The 26676-nt window shown below is 32.5% G+C and overlaps 1 protein-coding gene across 8 annotated transcripts in view; it reads right to left on the bottom strand.

Annotated features, from left to right (window-relative positions):
* Positions 1 to 26676, bottom strand: part of Kcnt2 (potassium sodium-activated channel subfamily T member 2) — a 361454-nt gene that overhangs the window by 75903 nt on the left and 258875 nt on the right. For 5 of the 8 annotated variants that reach the window (XM_048809800.1, XM_048809804.1, XM_015491668.2 and 2 more), the window contains 5 exons: positions 22905 to 23118; positions 20328 to 20433; positions 16295 to 16467; positions 8643 to 8714; positions 5010 to 5144 (listed from right to left, as the gene is read on the bottom strand). In XM_048809800.1, coding sequence (XP_048665757.1) covers positions 5010 to 5144; positions 8643 to 8714; positions 16295 to 16467; positions 20328 to 20433; positions 22905 to 23118 — 700 coding nt within the window. The remainder of the gene's footprint in view (positions 1 to 5009; positions 5145 to 8642; positions 8715 to 16294; positions 16468 to 20327; positions 20434 to 22904; positions 23119 to 26676) is intronic. The other 3 variants (XM_048809801.1, XM_015491671.2, XM_015491670.2) reach the window with 1 other exon arrangement.

Here is a 26676-nt window from a genome sequence, read left to right as displayed (position 1 = left end):
AGGGTTGCTAGGAGTCAATAAGGAAAACTCACCACAAAAGCATTAATAAACCAACATAAGTGATCAATACATAGTCTATCAAAGTTATTCTGGAGAGGGATCTCATTTTGGCACAAATCATGTCAGTGTGGGGGCTTCTTGTGGATCAGACATTCTGGTACAAACTTCTAGATCACTCATAAAACATTTGAGCATTAAAATTTAAGGTACTGTACTCTACACTTTGGATGTTAAAGATGAATCCCATTGTGGATAAGTTCTCTGGAGGAATAACAACTGTTCCTCAAACCATGGCACAGGAGTTTAACAAGCAAATATATAACTGTCACAGTAGACTGACTGGTAGCAAAATATGCCACCCCAAAATGTCACTTGGCTTAAGTATTATTTTGATTTGAAAGCAACCTAGAAGAAGCAGAAGCAAGAAGAGCACTCTGCCCGCCCTTTTCTTCCCTAAAAGTAGGACATAAATTTACAACAATGTCTCTCATCTCCTGCAAGGTAGACTTTAGATCCTTATCAATCTGGTGATTGTACCAGAAGGATCTACACTATAAACTGCTAACCAGCCTTTATCTTCTATTGGTTTCTGATACATTTGCCTTTTCACAGTTTGTCACCCTTAGAAACTCAAGGTTCTTTACTTTTGGGCAGTCCCTTAAAGTGTAGTGTTCTTTGTTGAAGATACTCTATGCATAAGCCAAACTTCTAAGCCAACTCCATGAGTTATTCTATTCTGGGTCCTACTGAATGTTTCATGAGCAACACACATATTAAGAAATTCATTTGTTTTTATTTTTTTTCTTGTTACAGTGTCTTTTAAATCCTGTTAATTTGTTTTGTTAATCTGTTACAGGGGCCCTAGTTGAAAATTTAGAAGGACAGAAAGCAAATTACTTTTCCTCCCTTACAGGATAAAATACATTAAATTTTGAAATTCGTTTTTCAACTATAAAACCACATTTAACCTGAAAAGGAAATTTCCTTATGCTTTCAAACATCTTCCTACCCAGATTTCCTCCTTTTCAACAAACATGCTCGCTAGATTAATGAGATTCTCTAGTTTGGGGCCAGGAGGGTGAATCCATCAACTGATACTGAATATCCCAGTGAACTAAGAAGGCAGGATTCAAATGGGCCATGCAAACTTCTGAACAAGAATTCAACCTTATTCTGGCCTGGCAAAACAAACACGTTATTTGAGGTAGATAAATAAATTATTTATCAGAGCATTTCTACTATCACATTATACTCAAATTACATCTCATTCTTGCTTCCTAGACTCTAAGATAACCACAAATTGAAGATCTATCTATCTTTCTTTCTTTCCTTTATATATTTATTTAATTTTACTTATTCAGCGATACTGGGAATTGAACTCCTAGGCACTTTACCACTAAGCAACATCCTTAGCCATTGAATTTGTTTTATTTTGAGAGAGGGTCTCGCTAAGTTGTTCAGGGTCTGTTTTGCCAGGGTCTGTTGCTGAGCCTGGCCTGAAACTTGCAATAGTCCTGCCTCAGCCTCCAAAGTCACTGGAACTACAAGCATGTACGGTACCAGTTGTGTGTGTGTGTGTGTTATGTGTGTATGTTTTTTGTTTTTTTTTTTGAGATGCTGGGGATAGAACCTAGGGTCTCACATATGTTAGGCAAGTGCTAAACCATTAAGAGACATCCCTAGAACCAGAGATTGAAGAGCTTAGAGTTTTCTAACAAACATATTTCTTGGTAGTTTTGAACACTGAATATGTAAAAGTCAAAGTGGAATGTCAAAGTAATTAATTAATTATCCCATGGGCCAAAATAGCTTCACAAATACTAAAATGAAATGCAATGTCACCCAAATAAAGTAACAGCGTATAGTAATATTTATCTGCCTGATACATGTAGATTCTAGGTAAATTGCAAGATGTGATTTATTCCCCCAGAAATAAAGAAACAAACTAACTGCATCTAACTGCTTGTCCTAATAATAATCAAACAATAGAGTAACTATGATGTCCACTTACATATATCTCTTTTGTGTCTACCATATTTTGGAAATACCAATTTAAGGAAATATTCTTTTAACAAGCAGTAACTACCAGTTATGACCTGCTGGTGCCATGCAAGGCACTGTTCTGAGCGCATTACAGAAATTATGTCTTATAGTCATTTCAATGACCCATGGTGGCAATATGATGCAATAGCACGGACACATTCAAACTTGCTAGATTAAAATACAATTTTAGACTTTGGAACTATTCCACTTTAAATCCCAAGCTTCATCAACACAAAGTGAATGACCTTTTGGATGTCAGTCATTTACTTTAAAATGCTTTTGAATAAACAATGTGATGAGTACATGTGTTGGTTTAAATTAATCTCTGGAGAGAGCTAGTCGTTTATTTCATCAAAGTGGCTTACTTTGATTTTAATCAGAGTTCACAGTTCCTGTTTTCACTATCCAGATTTCTTTCAAAATCACAGGTCTTACTAATTGACCAATTAGAAATATTGGCTTTCCACTAGAAAATTAATGATGTTCATCAATATATGAGGATCACTGATTATTTTCGAAATACTTGTCACTCTTACCTAATGAATGTATAAGAATTTAGTTCCTTGGGATACAGCCCAATGACTTAATCCTAACTATCCTGATATTATGATTTAGATATAAGGTATTCCCCAAAAGCTCATGTGTGAGACAATGCAAGAATTGTGTGGACACAGAATTGTTGAATTGCAATAATTGTAACCTCATCAATTGATTAATCCATGATATGGATTAACCAAGTGGTAACTGTAGACAGATAGGGTGTAGTTGGAGGAGGTAAGTCTCTGGGTGCCTGCCTTTGGTTTTTATGCCTTGCCCCTGGTGAGCACAGCACTCAACTTGCTTCCTGATGCTATATCCTCAGCTGCTTTCCTTCACCATGCCTTTTCTCACAATGTTTTGCCTCACTTTGGTCTTAGAACAATGGAGTTAGCTGATCATGGACTGAATCTCTGAAAACATGAGCCCCAGACAAACTTTTTTTCTTCTAATTGTTCTTGTCATGTCTTTTGGTCACAGTGATGAAAAATCTGACTAAAGCAGCCACCGTGACTTAACTTCTCATTGCCTGATGCTTTCTATGAAGGGTACTTGGATCCTACTTGTGGAATAAGGTAGTCTGCCTCTAGTCCACCTTTCAGTGAAAGGTGTTGAGTAGAGAAGCTTGAAGGTCAGAAAACTGGAAGGAGGAAGAAGAGAGGGAAGGGAAATAGCTGCAGCAACCTTTACAGTTAGTTGCCACATGTACATCAGCCCTTAACTACTTTTAGTTACTCTAGTGAGTTAGTTTTAGATTATTAATTGGAACCTTTTACCTCTCAGTGAGATGAGGTTTATTATTATCATGAAATCAAAATAATGCATTCAAAAGACAAAATAAAAGTCAAATCAATATAACACTTCACATAGCAGAAACATCTCAGAGTGAGTTAAAAATGAAATAGCATGTTTAATCAAAAAACCAAGGATCCTCTTCTCTTAAAACTATATTTAGCTTTTGCAAAGCACAGAATCAAAAGAATGTGTTTATTTTATTCACCAGCTATATATCTCACCCCTGAATTAACGCTCTACTCTGTAATTTTCTTCATTATTCTCTAGAGAAGTTGCTTATATATCTGTCATATTTTAAGCAGGTTCTATACTACCTTAGATGTGCTATTTAGCACAGTGCAGCAACTTGTCAGCCATACTCTAAGTGAACTGCTGATTATCATAGCTTTAGAACTTCAATCCTCCTTTTGGAATGAGCAGTTCTTATGCAAATTCACAATAGATTTTTCCAGGTGTTGTGGCAGATCCTTTACATTTCTGATCCTAGGTCTTTTACATTAGCACTGCAGGGTGGGTTAATTATTTTCCACAGCACTTTATAGATGAGGCACTACATTTGAATAAGGTCATCAAGTTAATAGTGTCCATGGCACCTCTAGAAGAGGTCATGCCAGATGAAGTTTGCTGCTACAAGAGTTCAAGGTCTGTGGTTTTTCCATGCTGTCACATGAAAGCGATAATTATAAGGCTCAACTATATTAACTAATATTTATTAAAAACTACCAGCCATGTGCTAAGGCATTATATGTTTTTAAATCTTAAATAATCTTGTAATTATGATATTGAGATTTAAGGAAGGAAAGTAATTTCCCTCAAATTATACCCCAAATTTCAAGTATTATTGAGATTCACATCTAGGCACTCCCCTCTGAATTTTGAACTTGAACTATATACTGAGATAATCAGTCTCAATACTTGCATTGCTACACTGTGATGGTATGAAGGTAGAGTAAGGAGGGATGGCCATTGAGTTGAGATTGCTTTATTTATATTCATAATTTGTATATTTCTCATATATTTTCTTTAAGCTGCTGCAAAACTCATTCATACAACTGAAATCATGATCTTTCTGATATTTAAATTTTCAGATAATTTTACAAAACATCATTCCTAATTACATCAGTGTCTTAATTTGTAGATGATTTTTGACTCTGCTCACATCAGGACTTTCTCTGTCAGGACTTTTTAGACTTACTCAACAGTAAGCATAATAAGATTTCATATCTGAGTTAGTTTAATTAACAAAAGACTAGAAAACGATGAGGGTAAGGTTATGCATTCACTCCTAAACTGGACAAATTACCTGTTCATAGCCTTACAATCTATTCATCTTAGTTAAATATACATCCCTGACCACTGCTAGGCAGTGAAAATACACCCCTGACCACTGAGACCATAATCAGAACATATATAGCAGAACTAGTGTCCTGGGGGTAAACATTAACTTTATGCAAATTAACTTTATTCAATGCCAGTCATATATTAGGTGCTAAGTAAGTGTTTTGTGAGAAATGAATAAACAAAAGTGAAGATAAATTCGGTGTGAACTTTTCCAGTAAATTGCTGACACATAGATTCTACATTTCATGCACATTTAACACAAAGTACAAGAGGGCTCAGTTATAGACACATACCTGAAAAGAGTCTGCACATTTACAATGGTTTTGGCATCTGCCATGTAATCCTCCTCGGCACTCATGGTGCTCTCCTTATCCACAACCACCATATTGGCAGCAAAGGTCACTCCACACCTGAGCAAATCATCTAGGCTTTGATCAGAACCAACAGAGAAAAGAAGACATTAACTACAGTGTTAGAATTAGCACCCAGACTTGCTGATCTCTGTATTTATACAAGTTGTCCTTATAGATGGCTTATCTAGAGTGTGCACAGATAGATATTAATGGGAATTATAATACAATATTATCTACTGACGTGAAATTATTTTATATGGAGCTCATTAGACTTCACTACATCCTTACAGTTTCAAAGCATTTGTGTTAAGAATATTTACTTAGTAATATTTGTTAATTATGTAAATGATATGTGGAAAACACCCATTTTGCAACCAAAAGAAATAGAGGACTTTGTTAGAACTTTGTTTTTACAGTTAACATACTACTTAAAAGATACAAACTTTTATATATATATATATATATATATTTTTTTTTTTTAAATGTCTAAGATTCTTTTGGTAAGAGTAGAGATGGATAATTTCTATATTAATTTAGATGGCTAAGCCTAATGAAATAGAAAAATATAAAATGTTTATTTTTAAATGTCTGTTTTTACTTTATGTAAGAACTATGCACTGGAGATTGATTCTACACAGTCAAGAACATGGGAAAGATATACATATCTGTTGTATTCAAGCCTACCATTTAGACTACACACATTTTTGAGCAAGTTCTATTTTTAAGTATTTGATCAGATTAAATAACCTGATTTTCTTGGATACATGTGATGATTGTAAACCTAGGATACAAATACCTGAAAGCTATAACAGGGTAGTCTTTTCTCCTATCACTGATAAAATACCTGACCATTTCCCCTATGAATTAAAGAAAAAGATGTTTACCATTAAAGTTGAAAAAGGTTCATCATTATTCTCATTGCCTTTGCTTTTCACAAACTAGAAAAATAGGGCTGAATGGGATCAGAGAAACTAAACCTGAATGAGGGCAGGAATGTTCTAGGTTCAGAGTTGACAGAGATAGATAAGAGAAAGGTGAATTGGATTCCATATCGTGCTTACAATGGGAAGTATAAAACTGAAAGAACCACAGTTCATTTAAGATTATTAAATTGAAGAGCCAGGTCCCTGAGGATCTTTTCCAAATTCATAATTGGTTGAGCTGGCCATGTCACTGTAAAGGGGAATACTTTCCTTTTTGGGGGGAAGGCGGAAGGAAGGATTTCTTACTCTGTTATTAGGTGAGAAAGTATTACCAAAGCCTTGAGTCCAAGATCCCCAGGAGGAGTCCAGAAAAAATATTTCGCTTGAATCAGGAGCAATGTTCTGTGGCAGATATTTTATGGCTAAAACTGTGGAAACAGAATGTTATTCCAAATAAATTTCCTATGGTAAGAGGGGCTAGGACCATAACATCGAATCAATATGATGATCTTCAAGTTTAAATCTCTAGGGATACTTGGGTCTTCCTTTTTCCTAGAAAATTCTTAGTATTTTTTCTTACATCTACTAAAATAAAATTTAAAAAGAATTGTGCAGGGATTGGCACTATAGTTCCAGGACAGAGAACTTATAAGGTCCTGGGTTCAGTCCCCAACAATGAAAAAATTATAATGAGTTGTATAACAAATGAGTCCCTTATGGAACACAGATGTGACTTAATAATCTGCCTTCAAACCACCTAATAATTTTAAATTACTTCCTCGTATTTCAGCTTTCACAAATGTTTTTCCTCATTAAAAAAAAAAAACTCTATGGTAATTAAATAGGAAAAGAAAAAGGAAAAATTGCAAAAGGTGAGTTTGGATGAGGCTATATAGATAGAAGCTAAGACAGAAAAGATGAATAATTAATCAACAATAATTTAAGGAAACTGAACTTAATACTTGACAAAAATTTCCGTGGGAGTAGCTATGGTTAAGTTGCTAACAGCTACCACCCATACCCATATGTATCAGTGAATTCCATCTACAAAGTATTTTCAGTCTATTCATAACCTTGTCAAGTAATATCAATAATTATCATTAAAATATGTTTAAATCCACAGAAAACATACATTAGGAATAACATTCCTGAACCATGTACATTTTTTTATCTTTATGTTTTAACTGAAAATTATTGTTTTATTTATTTAATTGTATTTAATCATTTTTTCTCCTTTAATAAGTAGGCTACTAACTTGTCTATCTTAATTTCTTTCCTCTACCTCTCTGTACCATCCCATTTTCTCCAGCAGGGATGCTTTGCACAGTTTGTCCACGAGATGGCAGCTGAAGAAAGTCAATCTGGATTTTTATTCTTTTTTTTTTTTTTTAAAGTTACAGATAATCTAATTGGTGATAACATTTATGTCACCTTTCTCTGATTCCTTTTTTTAAGGACTAGAAAATGAAATTTTTTGAGTGTCAAGGAGTGCATTTTAATTTGCGAAAGGGGTCTTCTTTTAAGGAAAATTTTAAACACAAGGAAAAGAGAATTATAAAGTAAACCTCCATGTTCCTGACCCCTAACTTTAATAATTATCAATTTGTAGCCATCCCTAGAAATTTAATGGCCTCAAGTTCTCCTTTTTTCTTGCCATAAGTACTTTCGTGGAGAAAGAATTTGCTTCAGGGCTTATATCATAAAAGGCAGAGAGGAAAGGCTTATTCATCACCTTATATGATTTTTCTAGAGTTTTTTTTTTTGATGGAAAACTATCATTTCAAAGTAACACTACTGGATATAAAATGTGTGTAGTATTTAAATGGTAATTTTACTATATCTATTTTCATTTTAATTGGTTAGTATTATGATACCTGATAATATGAATCATGTTAATGTAGAAGTGAAGCTAAATATACTTTAGTCTAGTTGACCTTTAATGTATCCACAGCTACTAAACATTTTTAAAGTTATAATTTTCAACATATGTAGGATGATATGAGAGATCTCAATTGGCTAATTTTAGTATTTTATTTTGAAGTCACTGACATTTTTAAAAAAATGTAAAAGTAATGTATTTTATGTTACTTCATGTATGTTAATTTTCTGATCCTTCACTTTTTATGTTTTATTATGGTCTTATAATATATAAGAATTATTTTATATAAATGTACTACATATGATATCTTGATGAAAATATTTAGAAATTGTGAACAGATGTGTAATTAGAATAACTTGTTAAGAAAATATTCCTATTTACAAATGTAAGTTAAAATGAGCATTTCTACATTTAAGTTTATGGAAATGATATCAATATATCACAATATTGAACCCTTAGAGGTTTTTCTTGATACTGTAACAATATTAATAATGTAATTTTTATAGAAGATAAAAACTGAAACAGCTTTGGAAACTGAGCACAGCTGACAAAATTGACATGCAGTGAGATTTGTTTTAATTCAACAATAAATTACTGCTTAGGGAGTTTAATATAAGATATATAACAAGTGAATATAAGCTCTACATGCATAATTTATCATATTTGCAATACTGACATGACAAATTACACTCATCATGCAGTAACAAGGCACAGCACACAACAGACCACAGGACACTACAGTAGTAATGTGCTAAAGATTTTGTCACCTACTTGTCAATAGAGCCCACCATGTAGTAAACCATTGGAAACCAACAGATTGCATCCAGAAAATGCATATCTGGCCTAAGTAGCAGATGGGTTACAAAATGAAACACAATGTCACAACAGTGGCAGCATTTCTAAGGAAAGGAAGCAAGTTGACTTAGTTTGCATTTCCAAAACTAAAAGCTGCTGATGAACTTAATTGTAAGTGCCTTTACCTTAACATTAATTATAAAAATTATACTTGTTATGAATCACACAATGCACTCAGAATTATAAAAACAAGTACTTCATCTTTCTAAATCAGAAACATTATGGCATAATTCTACGAAAATACTGAATTAGCACCCTTAATTATGGCTAAAATATCTTATCGATGAACCTAAAAGTTACTCATGCAAAGGAGACCTTGAAAATGAACCAATGATTTTCTTTTTTATTAAATAGCCTAAAGCAAGTACCTATTAAGAGTAATCATTAGGCATACCTATTAACAGCAACTTTGTATAAGGAATGTATACAATCAAAACATGCTCCATGTTATGTCAAATAAATACAGTATATATCCCTATGCAAAATATGAACTATACAAAATTATATAGTTAATGAATGCATTTTACCATTAGTTTATGGATTGACTTAATGTATATTGTTGAAGAAATATTTATTATGACTAAAATATTTACTTGTATGGAAAAGAATCATAAACCTAAAACTTACTTGGAAATCACTTAATATATTGCATTCACTTTACAGATGTATTCCTTTCATGCATCTATTTAATCAGCAAATTTGTATCCCAAAATTTCATTTCACGATTTTTTAAAAAATATTCAGGCATATTTTTTAAAAAAATTAATACCATGGTAAGTTTTAAGATATACAGAGTTGCTTAAATGTATGCACAAAATCACAAAAATACAATATATCTTTAATCTGAAAAGAACAAAACAACCCATTGCACTCTGGAGGCAGAGTTGCCAGAGAGGTGATATGTAAATTGGGTATAGAAGGAAAAGTAGGAGTTTGCCTAGTACAAGAAAAAGCAAAGGAAATTCTAGGCCAAGGTAACTATATAATCAAGGCTGATTCTCAGAGAAATTCTTTTCCCTCCTATCCTATTTTTGTTTTTCTTAGCCATTCTCCTATCTCTCTATACTCTAAAGAAAAAAAAAAATCTCAGTACAGCAAAGCATAAAAAATGAACCCAAAGAATACCACTCTTACTGTCTTGACTAGATTCCTACCACCAGCAAATTTCTTTGTTCTCATTTAAATGGCCCAATATATTATATCATTTAGATATATCACAACTAATTTTAAAAGTCCTCAGTTTGTAAGTTATTTTCACTTTTTGCTATTTATTGTAGTCATTTATAATATTTTGCTATCATATGTAACAGTATTATGCACAATTTTGGATTATTTTAGTTTTTGAATTGTTTTTCATCATTGAATTGTTTTTTGTCATTACTTCAAAAAATTTAGAGTATGTATATTACTAAATCAAGGTCTATAAACATTTTCAAAGCTCCCACTGTGTAGTGTTTTCAATAAATATTATAATAATATGCACTGAGCAGCAGTCTCTGATAGCTCCTATGGTACAGATTTATACTCTCCTTTTTCTAGGCACTGTCCTGCTTCTTATATGAGAAAAGCCATTCTCTTTGCTAATTCAAGACCCTCTGTGTCTCTCTCACCCTGTTTCATAATTTTAAAAGCCTGGGTATGGATGGAAACACCCAAAGAGGATAACCACACATGGGCTAAACCCTTAGTCTGTGTTTGGGATTTTACTTTTGCTTTATCATTTTCATTTTATTCTCTTTGTTCCTAACTTTTCATACAGTGCCAGTCAGGTAAATGAGTATTTCAAGTGCTAATAATTTATTTCCTGAGTTGAGTCTAAAATTCTTTACTATTAATTAGATACCTATTCCTTTTTAGTCTGACCCATTTCTTTAGTTTCAAACCATTTCAGTTTTCTTCTGCTTATCTTCTCTGATCATCTGTCCAGTGTGACATCAGGTTTCTATAGTTTTTCAACAACATTTAATATTATGAATCATTCTGTTCAATAAAGATTTTGAAAAGTTGCTGGGTACTAACATATACTGAGGTCACTGGGTCAAAGTAAGTCTTTATGTTATACCAACAATCCTATTAGAGTTCAGGTTGGAGGAAGGCCTTTGCATTTTGTGCTTTGTCTAATAAAGATCATAAAAACTAATTGGTCATTGAAATTATTGCCTTGCTTTAGAAAACTCATGAATTTAAATTATGTGCAGGTCTTCCACAACTATGTATCTACAGTGGAAAAACACTCATCTAAATTCTTACAACTTGCTTTTCAATTGTGGTCACACAGTTCATCTTCACATAAATTTATATGTTTCAAGGTAAATCAATCCCTTTGAACACAACATATATATTACCTGATGAAACATTTAATGTAAAGGGTCATAATGTGCTATATTCTTTGCAAAATTCAATTTAAATATGTATTCATCTATTACTAATACTGAAAAAGGATGGTATAAAAAACCTGAAATAAAGAAAAACTCAATTTTGTATTTACATGTATTGTTCCTTCTCATTTAAACAAATTGACAGCACTGCTTATGTCACTATGATTACTGAATAACAAATTATATCACAGTTTCTTAGTACACTAATTATTTTAAGTCATTGGGAGATAGTTAATTAGCAAGCATAGCTTTTACCTTGAGAAGCATTATTACTAGAAACACTAAACAAAAACACAAAATATTCATAAAACCAGATGTCCTTTTCTTAGGTTTCATACCAAAGGACAGATAAAAATTTGAATATAAGAAAAAAAATGCATTAACACAATAGAATAAGATGTATGTTTTTTTTTAAATCTGACTTCTAAACAGAAAAAGCCTATCCATACCATTAGAAATTACATTAAAATGATTACATTAAAATTATATAATTGACAGATATAATGTTTATCATAAAATTTTGAAATATAAGAAGCAAATGTCAGATTTGTTATTTATAGCAGATTTATAGATCAAAGTTGCTTTATATATGTAAAAACGCATTTCAAATCAATAAGAGGACAGGAAAATAGATCTAAGGCAGAATAAATTCAGAGACCAAAAAATGAAAAACAAAACAGGCTGAAATTAGTAATTAATGAAATAAAAATTCCACAAACAAAAAGTAACTGATGTTAGTAAACAGAACAAAGTGAGCACATTTAATAATTAGTCCTAACTATAATTCTACTTATGTGCCTAAGACCTCAGACTGTCATAAAATCTGATAATAAAAAATGCCATTATATGCAAATATTAATAGCAAGTCATTGTTAGGAACTGAAAAGGTGTATAAACTTGCATGGATTTGCAAAATTCAGGACAATTATTCCTTTCCCATTAAACTGATAACCATAATAAATTTAATTTCTTTACTTCAAGTTCAAGAAATGAGTATAATATGCCTTTCTGAGCAGTTTATTTAGTTAACATTTCCTAATTCCACTTGTAAGTACTTTACTTCTTCCTAAATACATTAAAGATTAACTGCTGATACTCTAAATAAATTTTGTATTTTTATTAATTGGGTTTTCCGCTCATTGATTTGAATAGTAACTGTTTCTTTTTTTTCCTTTTCTGGTACTGGGGATATGAAACCCATGCTAGGTATACACCCTAGCACTGAGCTGCATCCCCCGTCTTTTTTACTTTTTATGATTTCTGAGGCAGAATATCGATAAGTTTCCGAGGCTGGACTAAAACTTGTCATTCTCCTGCTTCAGCCCCATGAACCTCTGCGCCTAGTCAGTGTTATCTACAGACTGGCAGAAGGGAAACTGTGTCAGATCTTGCATCAGTGTTTTCTGTGCATTATCTTACATGCAGTCTCACAATAACTTCCTAAGTGTTCTAATCATTTTAAATCAGAAAGTTGAGGCTTACAGATTCAATAACATGTAATAGGCCTATCAAGAGGTTAAGCTTATATCTTGTCATAGAGCTCTGTCTGAAGCCAAAGTTTGAATGTTTCTAGTAAGGGCACTGATATAAAATATCAGTAATAATTTTATTATTGCTTTTAAAATAAGTTGAAGTGTTTGTGGTATTATATGTGAAAAAAAGGCAATTTAATAAGTGACTAGTATAAAAAAAGATTTTGGTAAAAATGAATAGCATAAGCTTGGATTTTCCACTTCATCTTTGTGTACCTCTGGGTAACAGATTTCAGCTTTTAACTTGCTTTTCTGGTATTATCAAATGACTAGATGACCTTCCGTGTAGGAACCATTATCAAAATATTGACATTGATGAGGCAATGGAGCCAACACAACAGACGGCCAGTCAATCAGAAATGACACCAGTTCTAATGAACTGCAGAAATATTAGAACTGCTATAATAAACTAAGCAAATGATGTTTTTCAATATGACCATTTCATTTAATTACAATTGGACCTATAGAAGTCTTTGTGTATAGAAATACTGTAAACCATTATTTCACCATATTATATTTGTGTATATGGTAAATTCAATTAACATTTTTAAATTTCATACTTATGATCTGTTACTGATTGTTATATTAAATTAACTGAATTTCCTAAATAGTGATGTATCAAATATTATTTTCAGCAGTGTTTACAGGAATTTAAAATAGAGTCAAACTCTCAAACCCCCCAAACTAAGTAATAGTTGTAGAAGTGTATTCAATCATTATTGCATAAATTTTTATGACATGGAAATATTTTAAAGAGAACATCTTTTTTAAACTATTTTAAGGTGAATTGCAAAACATTAGCCATTTCAGAGCAAAGTGTGCCTTATCGTTTAAAAGGGGGAAGAAAAGGACTGAATAAAATTTCCAGAAACATTATTTACTGGTGTTCAGTTTTTGTTTCCTCATTCTTGCCTCAAAGAACAGAGGAAATCAAATACAAATGTTAGACGCCGCTTTTGAAAAGCACACATGAAGCTAATAAAATTTACAGCATGAACTTTGAACTTATAACTTAATAAAATGAAATAATCATAATACATAAGAACGAATTAAACCCTACAAGAATCAATTAAACCCTACAAGAATAAATTAAATCCTACAAGAATGAATTGAACCCTACAAGAATCCTACAGCAGTTTCTCATTAACTATTGGTTTCCAAAATGTAAGCTATTAGGAAGGCTAATGTAAATTTTAATGCAAAATTAATATGAAGATAAAATATATCCATGCTTTTAGAAACAATTTACAAGGAATATGTATTTTTAATGTACCAAACAACTCTAAGTTAAATATGATTACACCTGAAATAACAGTGAGCTAGAGATTGCTTAGAGGTTCTAATTCTAGAATTTATTTGGTAAAGGTCATATAACTTCTTTGGATCTGTTTTATATCATCTTTTAGAGACAGAATGTATGTATCACAGTCACTTAGACTTTAGCTTATTTAGATGCTTACATTGCAATATATAGAGCTCTCTGAGCCAAATCTCTATGTAATGTATTTCTTATGGAATAAAATATAGAAATACAGGTAAAATGCCTGGTATAATAATGAACATGTAACTAAATACTCAATAGCTATAATAATTATATAAAGAATGGAGGTAAAGTTTATTAACTTTATTAAATGATCGCTATGGTATTATTCAGATAAAATTTCTCTGATTAAAAACTACATTTTTATTTGTACAGAAATATCAACCATTTTGTCAGTAATTTAAGGAAGGAGAATTTTCAGATTTTTCTGTAACAATTGACCAAATTTAGGAACTAAGACAGTAGAAAGAACCACCTGCCTTTATAATCCCAATATAAAAATCAATCATTCCATAGAGACATGATAGTAACCTGTTTATTAAAAATCAAACAGCAAAGGACAGACTTGATAAAACTACTTTGAAATTTACTTAAGGGTACATGTGAATGGATCCTTAGCTCCTGCAAAATGGGACAAGGTGGAAAAGGGTGGGGGGCGGAAATTTGTGATTCTCAGATGGTATTATTTAGATGGTCTGGAGATTGAATCAGAGGAGTCTATCTCCACTTCATAAAGAGAATTCCACTTCCAACTATGGACAGATAAATTTTCGGCAGGAGCTTTACATTATCAGGACAAGAAATCTCATCTTTAAGTAACATGAAGAAGAGAAATGGGGAGTTTCTTCCCTTAGCCCTATCAGAAGGATGCTACAGGTATAGCTCCATTTGCTTCAACTCAAGCTTCTCTATATCTTTCTTTCTGTGCCGTGGGGCTTGAACTGATCTTGCTTGAGCCAATCATCCAAGATGAGGCTACTTCCAGACCATCAATTCAACTAAATTCCTATCTTAAAATTCTGTTTTGAAGGGACTGGACACACCATCAACAGAGTAAACACCTGACAAGATTAAGTTCACATAGGTAAGTAAGAATCTCTGCTGTGCCAGCTCTTCTAGCCTCTTTATACCTTTCCCTCACAGAAACTTCAGAATTTAGGGTGTGTTCAAAAGATTTGGGAAGAGATTGGCAACCACTCTATTGCTATAGTCATCCCACAAACCAAATTTTCTTCTCCTCAAATTTGGGTTAATATGCTTTTATTTCTTCTGGCTTTGTATCCAAGTTTCTGTTCCTCCATGCCCACCCTTTCCTTAGATGGCAAAGAGGTATTACAAAGTCACTGCATCATTAAGCCTGAAAATTCTTCAAATTAAAATTCTACAAATGTGCTCAACATGTAAATTAACCATTGTGAAGATATTGAAAAAAAGGATATATCAATGAGAATTTTGATATTGGTATATTCAGAAAAAAATGAAGTTATAATATTTTGGGGGAAATATCTCTGTTCTGAGGATCTTCTCTTGATATTTTTAAAACACAGAGATAAGGCAATAATATTTGGCCTCATTTATTTGGAAATTAGCATCATTTTGGAATGGATGAGGAAAGAGGGAAAAGCCCCAAATAAGACTTTGATCTAAGGACCACTTGTTATTAATTGCCTGGCATAGAAAGAAATAGTATAATTTTAGAATAAAATGGCTTTGAATATCACATTCAGTGACTTATATTTATATTTGCAGAAGAATTTCAAAAATACTCATGTAGTCTTGTTTAACAAAAGTAAGTCAATCCAATAGTATCAAAATAAATACATGATAAAGTATTATTTCTATTAATATATGTTATAGAATGTATGTTTTAACAGTAGTATATTAATAACACATGATGATGTCCATAGTATAACATATAAAAATGGATCAATAAATGCTTCTCTGATAATTAATAGTTCTTTAGAAAGAAAACAAAATTATCCAGTTTTGGCAGAGATTTTTCAGGCTAGCTGATTAATTTAAGGAAAATTACAGTAATTATTTTAGTGGCCTGCTTCCCATTATTTCAGTGGCCTGTTTCCAGTAGATGACCACTGGAAAGCAATTTTATGTAAAATTCTCAGAGCATTCCAGTTATGTTTTAAGTAGTATTTGTGAAACATAACCATATTTTATGACTTTTACATATCACAGCAGAGACTATATCTCCCAATGAATCATGTCCCATAATGTGTCTGATTTAAAATGCTATTTGCAAATTAAAGTCAATTATTTTTATATACATAATATGATATTAAAAACTCTTTGTCTTGTTTGTGTATTTTAAAATATACTTACGGGTTATCCAAAAGCAGTACTATGGGATTAAGTTCTTTCTTTGGTCTATAATATGCCCTGAGAGGAACAATAAAATTATACAATCCATTTCCAGCTGTTTCAGCTGCAACTATAATTAGTTTATTTTTGAATCCATAGGCTTTTGCGTCCTCATAGTAGTTATGCTGGCAACTCTAGAGAAGAAAAATTATACAAAGAAATGCCATTTTTAAACTCCACTAAAATTTGGTAAAATAATTTAGGATATCTGGAAATGTAAAATTAATTAATTAAATCCTCAATTTGTAACAAATTTAAAAATAGTTACATTTGTCTGTGCCCAGTTCTCCAACTTGACTTAGGAAACAAAAGTGTGCATGGGCAAGGTAAATAGGTAAATAGGTAGCTTGCTGTTGAAAGAGGAGCAATGTGTGTGTGCTCAAGTCCTACTATTATGTGACACTTGCTGCTGCTAAGTGACATCTGGGAACTAATACTGAAACATTACCTACCTATAACTTTCATTTCCAAAAATATAGCAATATTATAATTAAATAACCTTAAGGATATTTCCAGTACTGAACACCTGAAGTGACAGACTAAAAAAATGAAATTAAATAAAACAGAAAATGAAATAAAACAAAACAACCAAAATCCCTCCTAAATACCTAGCTGAGCTTTCAAGATAATGATGCAAATACTCAAAATAATAATAATACCAATAAAACCAACAAACCAGAAGCACATATTACCAAAGCTCATTTTTAGCTCAAGGGCACTTCACTATTTCCTGAGTCTAGAATTTGCTGGAGTTAACATTACTAAACCAAGACTATTTTAAACTTAAATGATCTTTATAGAAAACTGCTTTGGTGTTCTGTCCTTTCACTTCTTTACCGATGTACTTGGAGCTGTTTTTATTTGTTTGGGTTCAGATTAGTTCTCTATGGATTCATCACATCTGGAATATTCTTTGCCATTATTCCTTAAGAAAAAAAAATCATAAAACACTGGCGGAAGTGAAACACCAAGAATAAACAGAAACAATAGACAAGATAATTAGACCACAAAGATTATAGTTTTTGCTGTTATTATGTTCAGAATATAAACTATGCATGGTTAAGAGGTTTAAAGAAATAAAAGAAAGAACTTAAAATATGAACAAAATAGGCTATTTCAAATATTCAAGGCAGATGTTAAAAATAATATTGCATCTATTTCTATATATTCTCTTAAACTGTGCTACTGAAGGGATCAACTGCAGGACTGAGTTGAAGAGATTATCCAAAAGGCAAGACCCAGAAGGAAAGATATAGCAAGTAAGATGGAAAAATTAAAAGACCTGGAAGACCGTGTGAGAATAGGAAACAAACATTTAATCAGAATAACTGACAAGGAGATAAGAATCAGAAAGTAGCATTATTCAAGTAAATGCTTTCTTTCTTTGTCATTTTTGTGATACAGTTTCGTTTATTAATTCATATTACATTTTAAGTTCTTCCAACTTCCTGGTCAGTTTTAAGAAAATTGTCTACAGTAAAGTTCACAAAGCATAGGGTTATGACTGAGGATTTTCTATAAGTGAAAAAACAAACAAACAAAAAAATAAACCTCCAATCCTCAGGAAACTCAGTGAATCCCACTTCCAACAGAGAGAAATACATAGTCATCACATCATAATGAAAGTCTGGAACTACCAAGAAAATGAGATCTTAAGATGAGTCACAGGGGGGGAAAAGGACCTACCCATAAGGAACAACAATTTGAATGACAGCTGACTTTTCAACAGTGCAAGAGGCATGATAGTCATTAAATAAACTTCTTGAAGTGCTGAGAAAAAAACTGATAGTCTGGAATTGAACACCAAACAAGATGGTCTTTCAAGAAGGAGGGCAAAATAAAGACATTTCAAGGGAAATCATAACTGAAACATTTGACAACAAAATCTATTTAAATAGAAATTCTAATGGCTGCAATCTACGCAGCAGGAAAATGAATCCAGGAAAAAAAATCTGAAGTATAAGAAAGAATGAAGAGAAAAGAAAATGGTAAAGAACAAGATCATTAAGTCTTCAACAGACACTTGGAGAGTTACTAATTTAAGTAGATGGGAAGCCATATTAAGAAATAAGATCACTCAGAAGTCACAGAAGGAGAATAGTAACAGGAGGTAGTTGATGTAGATCATTGAGAACAATGATATTTATGAAATAAATGAAGAAAAAAAATGACAACATTGCTTACGGAGATATAGAAGCAGCTCAATTATTAAGGTAAATCACAGAGAGAACAGAAAATTTAGTGTTTATAAGTCTTAAAGACATCAGCCTTACAACACTGGAACAGTGTTAGCAAAACTGATCCCAACTCATACTCTTTGTAGAACAGTGGAGTCAACTGCATAACTCCATTCCATAATGTCAAAGTGGGCACCTATTTACCAGAAAAGTCCACTTCCAACCAGCCTCATACTACCCACATAATCATTAATTCTAGATATCACCAGCCAATTAGCAACACTGAAAACTTTGTGTTATGAATATAGTGAAGAGACAGGGAATAGTCTTTGACTTTAAAATATCCTCTATTGCTCCCCTATCAATTATCATCCCTGAAAGCTTAGCCTTCTGTTGGATCAGTTCCCTTGGAGATGAATCATTTCTAATCTTTGGCCTCCTGATACCATATACTTTTTAACTGTATATCAGAAAGAAGTGAATGCCACCAGAAGTAAGTCCAGGTTTCATGGTGCCTGAAATATATGCTATTTTAGGAATTTTCTTTAAGTAAACAACAAAAATGCTACAGATAAAACAAAAATTATAGGAAAAATTAATTGTTGACAGGATTAATGCAGGTAAATCATCCTAAAATTTAGGATTTATTGATGTTACCAGAAATACACAGCTGGTCAGAAATATCAAATGCTGCATAAAATAGAGATTGTAAAAAATATGAAATGAAATAAAGCCTTGAGAGTTAGAATTATCCATTTCAATGGGCCCATGTGAATAGGAGCAATGGCAAAGATTTACAAAGCAACTTCAGAGAGATAATGTCAGGAATTTTCTAATATTCTCTTAATATTCCTTCTAAAGAATGGCAGCAGCAGCCAACATTTATAAAGTTTATCGTATGAATAAATAATTACAATATCAACAAAGTGAATATAGCACTTATTCAATTATTGACTTTTTTGTGTTATTATATTAAATACCTTCAAATTTATGTAATCCTTACAAAAGCCCTATAAAGTTCATATTAAAGTCATACTAATTTTATAGACGAGGAAACTAAAATTTAGTGTTAAGTTAGTTGCTTATGTTGTGCAACTTTGTAAGTAGAGACCTGGAATTTTCACACCAACTCCAAAATTTAGAGTAAAATAAATCCTTAAATTAGTATCATGCTTGAATCTCTAGGGGACATGTAAGGTTATCCATTTTATCTGTTTTCTTATTTTTTAGGAGGAAAAATTCATATAGATCCAACTCAATAATTGTATTGTGAAAAAGATCAAAAATGCTAACATTCTCTGAATTTTACTATCTTGTACAGCTTCTCTACATAATCCTGGCAGGAACTGAAAAGTACATAAAAATTTGGGGAAAAGAGACCTTAGGCAAAACAATTAGTTTCCAGTCCAGTCACCAATGCATTTTTATGTCTACCATGTTAAGATCATCTTATGTCAAGAGATGCCACATGGAAATTTGATGCAAAAAATGTAAATAAATAAAGCACATTTGGCCAATGTGATTTCAGGAGTCTTTTAAAAGTTGAGAGAGTTCATGGGTTTGATATTTAGGCACTTCTGTTTTCCCCTTCGAAAACATAGCTGACTAATCCATTTTGTTAATTTAGCAGAAGCATGGAGCATTTGGGTAAATTTCAGTAAACATAAAAAATAAAATTAACCACTTTAATTAAATTCACTTTGAAAAAAAACCCTTTAAACACATTTTAGTCAAAATACTATACAAATTGTTTTAATATATGCAATTGCAAATTTCTTTTATTATCAGAGAAAACAACAGCAAAAAATAATGCTCACCTTGTCTAACCTTAAGCAGCAAAATGGCACTTTTTCCTGAAGAAGATGACAAAAAGTGGGTGAACTTCCTATATATGGAGAGTAGGGTGGGTAGCCTTTAGCATAGCTGCAAAAAATATGAGACATTACCTATAGACACAAAATATGACATTTCTTATGGACAAGTCAAGCTAAGTTGATAAATTCTGAATATGTTCCCATGTTTTGATGAAGTTAGATTTTGTAACTCTTTATGTTGCAATTATATTTTGACATAGTTTAGAATGGGTGTTGGCAAATTATGGCCCAAGGATCAAGTCTTGGTTACTGTTACTACAAGATTTTGAGATTTAAGGGAGATTTTTATATTTTTAATTGTTGGGAAAAATTCAAAAGAATATTTTATATCATGCAAAAATTATATGAAGTTAAAATTCTGTGTCCATAAAATAGCTTTTTTTAACCCATGTATTCTCATTAATGTATTTATTGGGTTAGGGTATCATCTGTGCTTCAACTATAGAAACAAGTAGTTGCAAAAAGAATCATAAAGCCTCAGCTATTTACTAGTTGTTTCTATCTAGAAAAGGTTCTCAACCTTCAGCTTAGAAGATGTAGATACATTTTTAACAACCAGGAATGTTAACATTTACAAAATGTGTTTAATGCAAAATAAATTATTATGTGTCACTCTTTCAATATTTATCAGCCATAGCTGCATTACCAAAAGGAAGCAAGTGATTGAGTTAATTAGTTAAAAACAGAGATTTTGCTGGAAATGTACTTGAAATATTATCAAAGACATTTAGGTTGTTTGCTTTTAAAAAACAGCCACCTGCATATTTTGGCTACACTGATTAAAAAAATGGGACTTCTAAAAAGTAGCAACATAAATGACGAGGAAATAAAAGAAAACTTAGTGAAAGCAATGTTCTTTTAAAGGGAAGCTATTGATTTTACTGAATTTACCTGGGAAGCCATGCATGTGAGACCTAACTGAAACTGTTTTCCTGACATCATTGGTTCAGAAGTCAAACAGAGCACATTCTGCAATTTAGAAGTTTGTAATGTCCATTATTATTTCAATTTCTCTCATTTCTCTAGATATAAAAACTTTCTACTTCTCAATATTTTCAAAAACATCAAGAATTTCAGTTACCCTTCAAAACGCTATTTTTTCAAAGATATTGATTGTGAAGCCTGTGCCTTGCTTCCATCTTCGAACCCACAAATATATCTGAGTCCAAGGACCATTAATTTCTTTGAAAGTAGATTTAGTTTTGTGGATGCTTCAAAGTTTCTTATAATCAATGTAAAAGAAAAATTTGGAAGATTAAAAAACAGAGATCTTTCTAAGATTGAAATATATTTCAGTTTATCTTCATTCATGTCAACATTAAATGAATTTATATGAAAGCTGGGAAATATGTTAGGTGATGATGTTACCAATACCACTCATACCAGCAAAACTAATAAGAACAATGATTACTCTTTATTTGTTGCTTGTGGAGCAGAAAACACTATACTAAGCATTTTTCTCCATTATCTCAATTAATTTTCATATAATGCTATGAGGCAGTAATTATACATAGTATACAGGTAAAAAAAAAACACAGGCCATATTATTTAATCCATCTCTGTACCTGGAGAGTAAGGTGGGTAGCCTTTAGCTTGTGTCTTGAAAATCTATAGCCACAGCACCTGAAACATCAGTATAAAGTGGAATTGCCATAGCAAACAAAGTCTTATAGACTCCATAGTAAAGGTGTGGAACACTATGATTTCTATTTTGCTGTGGCAATATAATATGTGGAATAATATAGCTAAACAGATTCTACTGTAGGCTACAATATAGATAGATACTGTAACATTATGGAAGCTTGGAAAAGGAGAGAATCCTTTTATTCATAAATTTAAAATATTATTGCTCTCTACTGAATGAAAAAGAATGCTAAAAGTGAGATAAGGAAGAGAAGTATAATGGAGGAAGCTGCTATTACACATAATTAAATAACTGATAGAACTTCAAAATGGATGTGGAATAAAAAAAAAATGATTGTCACAATTTGGCTATTTAGTGTCCCCGAAAGGTCATGTGTTTAAGACTTGGTTCCCAGTGTAGCTGTGTTCAGAGGTGAGGCTTTTAGGAAATGATTGGATCACAGGCTTTAACCTCATCAGGAAATTAATCCATTGATTTGATATTTCCTCCTGTAACATATATTAGGTACTTAGATCAGTGTAATGTAATACTAACTAACACATTATAATAAAAAATCCAACCATGGAAATGCACTTTATAGTCTAGGAATATAAACTTTTTCAACAGATACAGTGTATTTTAGAGAAAAATGAAATTGAAAAATATATTTTAAAGTCAGAAACATGAGGGCTTAGCATGCTTGGTAGTCCAGTAAGATAGTGACTAATACAGGGGTGACTTGGTAGAGCCCCGAAGGAATGATTCTAGAATGGTCACAAGGTGAGAACATCAGCTCCTTACTTATTGGTAAGGTATCTAAGGACAATATTTAAGGTCATTAACACACACACACACACACACAAAACAATTTTCCACCTCAGAACATCTAAACATACTCTAAATTTGAAGAAATTTCTTCATCTGGTGCAGTTTCATCTTCTGATTGGTCACTCAGAAGATCACATGTTTGAATTGATGATGTATCTGCAACCTCTAAAACAGGAGCAATGCTAGGTCTTCTTAATTCTTTGCTTCCCTCTACAGGAAGAGACAGGGTAGGACCACTTGCTGATCTACAGCTTGTGTCTTGCAAATCTATAGCCACAGTACCTGAAACACCAAAACATATAAAGGCATGTGTCACATACAGGACACACACTGATCATTTAATCATGAAATATATAGATATAATTAGCATTATCAAGATATGTAATCTTGAGTTCCAAAAACTAACTTTTTTTCCTCATATAAATGTTTCCCTGGATAAGAAATCTTATACTTTTATAAATGTGTATGTGATGTTTTCAATGTGATTAGTCCTCAAAAGACTTATGCATTGGCAACTTGGTCTCAAGTGTGGTGAGGTGAGAGGTGATGGGACTTTTGAGAGGTGGATCCCAGGGGGGAGAATGCTACATGGCCGAAGAACTCAGATGTTCCAGAATCTGACAAGAAGTAATGTTATAGCCATCGAAAATGGTAGGCACATTTCCTCTCTCCAATTTTTAGCAGTGTAAGCAGAGGAGTAATGTAAAATACAATCTATATATTATAGGACAGAGGGAAATTTTTCGGGAGGTAATGATATAAAGTTATTCATTAAGCAAGTGAATGAATTTGACTTATTTAAATGATATAGAAATAAAGGAAATCCATATAGTATAACTGACATCTTAATATTGTGAGCTTAGATTTATACTTTATACATTTACTCTCTAGAGATAATCATGTCATCTACTTCTGAAAGAAAAGTGAATTCATCATTCAAAAACTTTTTAAGACCCTCTGTCCAGTGACAAAAATGAGATCTTCATTGAACTTTTCCTCCCTTATTTCTGCTTAGAAGTAACAGACATAGCTCCCTTCATGTAACCTAATCACTATACCTGCATTGTGGATTAAATTTCTGCTAAATTCCCAAGAAATTGGGTGACTCCATGTTACTGCAGTCACTTCTTTATCATTTTTCTGTCTAACTTATGGATTCTCCTGTTAGTCACTACTTAGATATTTTGCAAACACTGACATCTGGTTCCAGGATTGGCACTAGGATGTGATCATAAGAAAGAATTAAGTGGAGAGGCAATTACTTACAGAAATGAACTCTTTGAAGGTTCCTGTCCTCTCCCTAAGATCTTTCCCTCAACCGTCTTAAAGAGGTTAATTGTCTTCTTAAGTTGAGTAAATAGGCTCAGTGTTGTCGCCTTAAGACCATTTTCTATTGATCTGTTGTGAATATCCCAACTTTCAATTATATGTCTTCAGATTATGTGATCCTCTCTTTGTATTATTTTAATTGATCATTGCCCCTAGACTATATGTTTTTTAATGATTCTGGTGAATTTTTGCGATATTGTTCGTTTTAGTTTGCCAAAACAAAATACTTCATACTGTGTGTCTTATTTGTTAGTTCCGGAGACCAAAAGTTCATGATCAAGGTGTTTATAGGGATGTTCTTTCTGAGGATGCTCTTTCTGAGGACTATGAGGCAAGGTATTGTTCCAGACCTTATTTCTCGATTTACTGGTGGCCACTTTCCCTTTATATCTTTACTTCATCTTTCTTCTGTGCCTATCTGCACTCAAATTTCCTCATTCTACTCATCATGTGGATTTAGTATTAACCCTAATGATCTCATTTTTAATTAATTTCCTTTGTAAAAACACCATGTTCAAATAAGATTGCATTCTGAAGCACCTGGGGTTAGAATTCAAACAGAAATTTGGGGAGACGCAATGTATCCCATAACAACATTCTTGCCTCATATAGTATTTTTAAAACATAAATTGATGAATCTTCCTCCACCCTTACCTCTTAGTTTCTTCCATCCACTGAATAAATTGCTTTTCACCTTATCACAACCTTTCCTTTTCATAGACATATTTACATGCTTTACAAAAGGCTGCATTTATTCATTTCATGTATTCATCCTCTGAACACCACTATTTCATGTTTTTCAGCTTAGTCTCACTGATTTCCAAACCACAGATACAATCTTATGCTACTGGAACTTTGATTTATCAATGATGCCAACTTTTCACTGTTTCTCCCATTACCTTAATATTCTCTCTCCTTATCCACCTTAAATTCCATGCTTAAACATTATGACTATTTTTTTTTTGCATTTACCTTTGGCTCCAGATACATTTATGTCCCATGGCACTCCTTCAACAAAACTGAGCCTTGCTTAAATTCAACTTTTTATGTTCTTGTGTTTACGTAGCTAAGAATGCCTGGGTAGCTCAGCTACTGTGTCACAGATTAGTCTCTATACATCATCTGTCCTCATTCTTGGCAATTTCATTGTGTATGTCCCTCGAATACTCTAGACTTGGTTTCTTGTCCTCTACTCCAATAATGGGTATTTCTTCTACCATTTATTAACCATTCACTCTCATGGTCATACTCTATACCTTGTAATTACTACTCACTATACATAGTCCCTATTTATGGAATCTAACACCCTGACACATGCATTTTCCTCATTTTTTTCCAGGTCCCTACCATTGGATTCCCACTAGAATTATAATCTATTAATCTATTCTTTCAGTCTCTTTTAACCTACAGATATCTTTTCATTTCCTTACCTAGTTTTGTTCCATGGCTTATCATTATATACACTCTTACATATACCCAACCCTTGTTTCTTTGCCTTTCTCAATTCCACATACTTTCACCACCAGGTACCAAAATATTTCTTGGTTCTTCTTTATGGAATATCTTTTAAGAGTTGTCTAGATCTAGGGTTTGTATTTGTCTCCTACCTTCTGTTTTTTCCTACTCCAGTCTGGTTTTCTCTACCACTACTTCATTGAAAGAGCTCTTCTTTGTCCATTTTATTTTTGCAGTCATTTAATTCAAAACTCTTGAAGTGCATCACACTCCCCTTTTTTTTATAGTTCAGTCCCAATTCTCTAAGGAATCCTAATTACTGGTAACTTTGATTAAATGCAAATTTTTCTCTTTCATATCATTTCCAGTTGAAAACACTCAGATCTTTGCCTCAAAACGTCTATTCTCAACAATAGCCACAGTGACTGTACTGAAATAAGCTTTAGCATAGGCAATATCAGAAAACTGATCAGCTAAAAAATTTTCATGATCCCACTATACCCAGAAGAGATACTGCAATCCTTCCAGTAACTCAGAGAGTCCAACATGATCTGTCCTTTTACTGTGCCTCAATTAGAAGGGTTCTACTATTCCTGCAGAACTCAGGGTCCCATTATAAGCCTTTTGTGCTAGCTGCTGTCTCTGCCCCAAGTGATCTTCTTCTAAGTGTCCAGGGGACTAATACCCTATTTACTTCAAATAATTTCTCAAATATCACCTTCATAATGAGAGTTACTGTCCACTTTATTTAGAAACATAGTCCTTGCTGACTTCATAATCCCCTTTACTAGTTTCAATTTCTTCTTTTTCTATTAGTTATCCCCTTCTAACATACTAAATAATTTACTTTCATTTTTATGTAGTGTTTATTACCTGTCTTCCCCATTATAGAATGTAAGCTCTATGAGCTAGATTTTTGTCTGTTGACTATTTTACTTATTATAAATACTTAGGAGAGTTCTTGGTACACATTAAGTATTCAATAAATACATAAAGAGGAGACAAATACATAAAAAGGAGAAAGCACACAAGGGAGGGGAGAGGAGAGGAGAGGAG

This window comes from Marmota marmota, unplaced genomic scaffold (assembly GCF_001458135.2).
Source record: "Marmota marmota marmota unplaced genomic scaffold, marMar, whole genome shotgun sequence".
Taxonomy (NCBI): Eukaryota; Metazoa; Chordata; class Mammalia; order Rodentia; family Sciuridae; genus Marmota; species Marmota marmota.
Note: the sequence above shows the minus strand (reverse complement) of the source record. Positions and strands in the feature narration are given on the sequence as shown.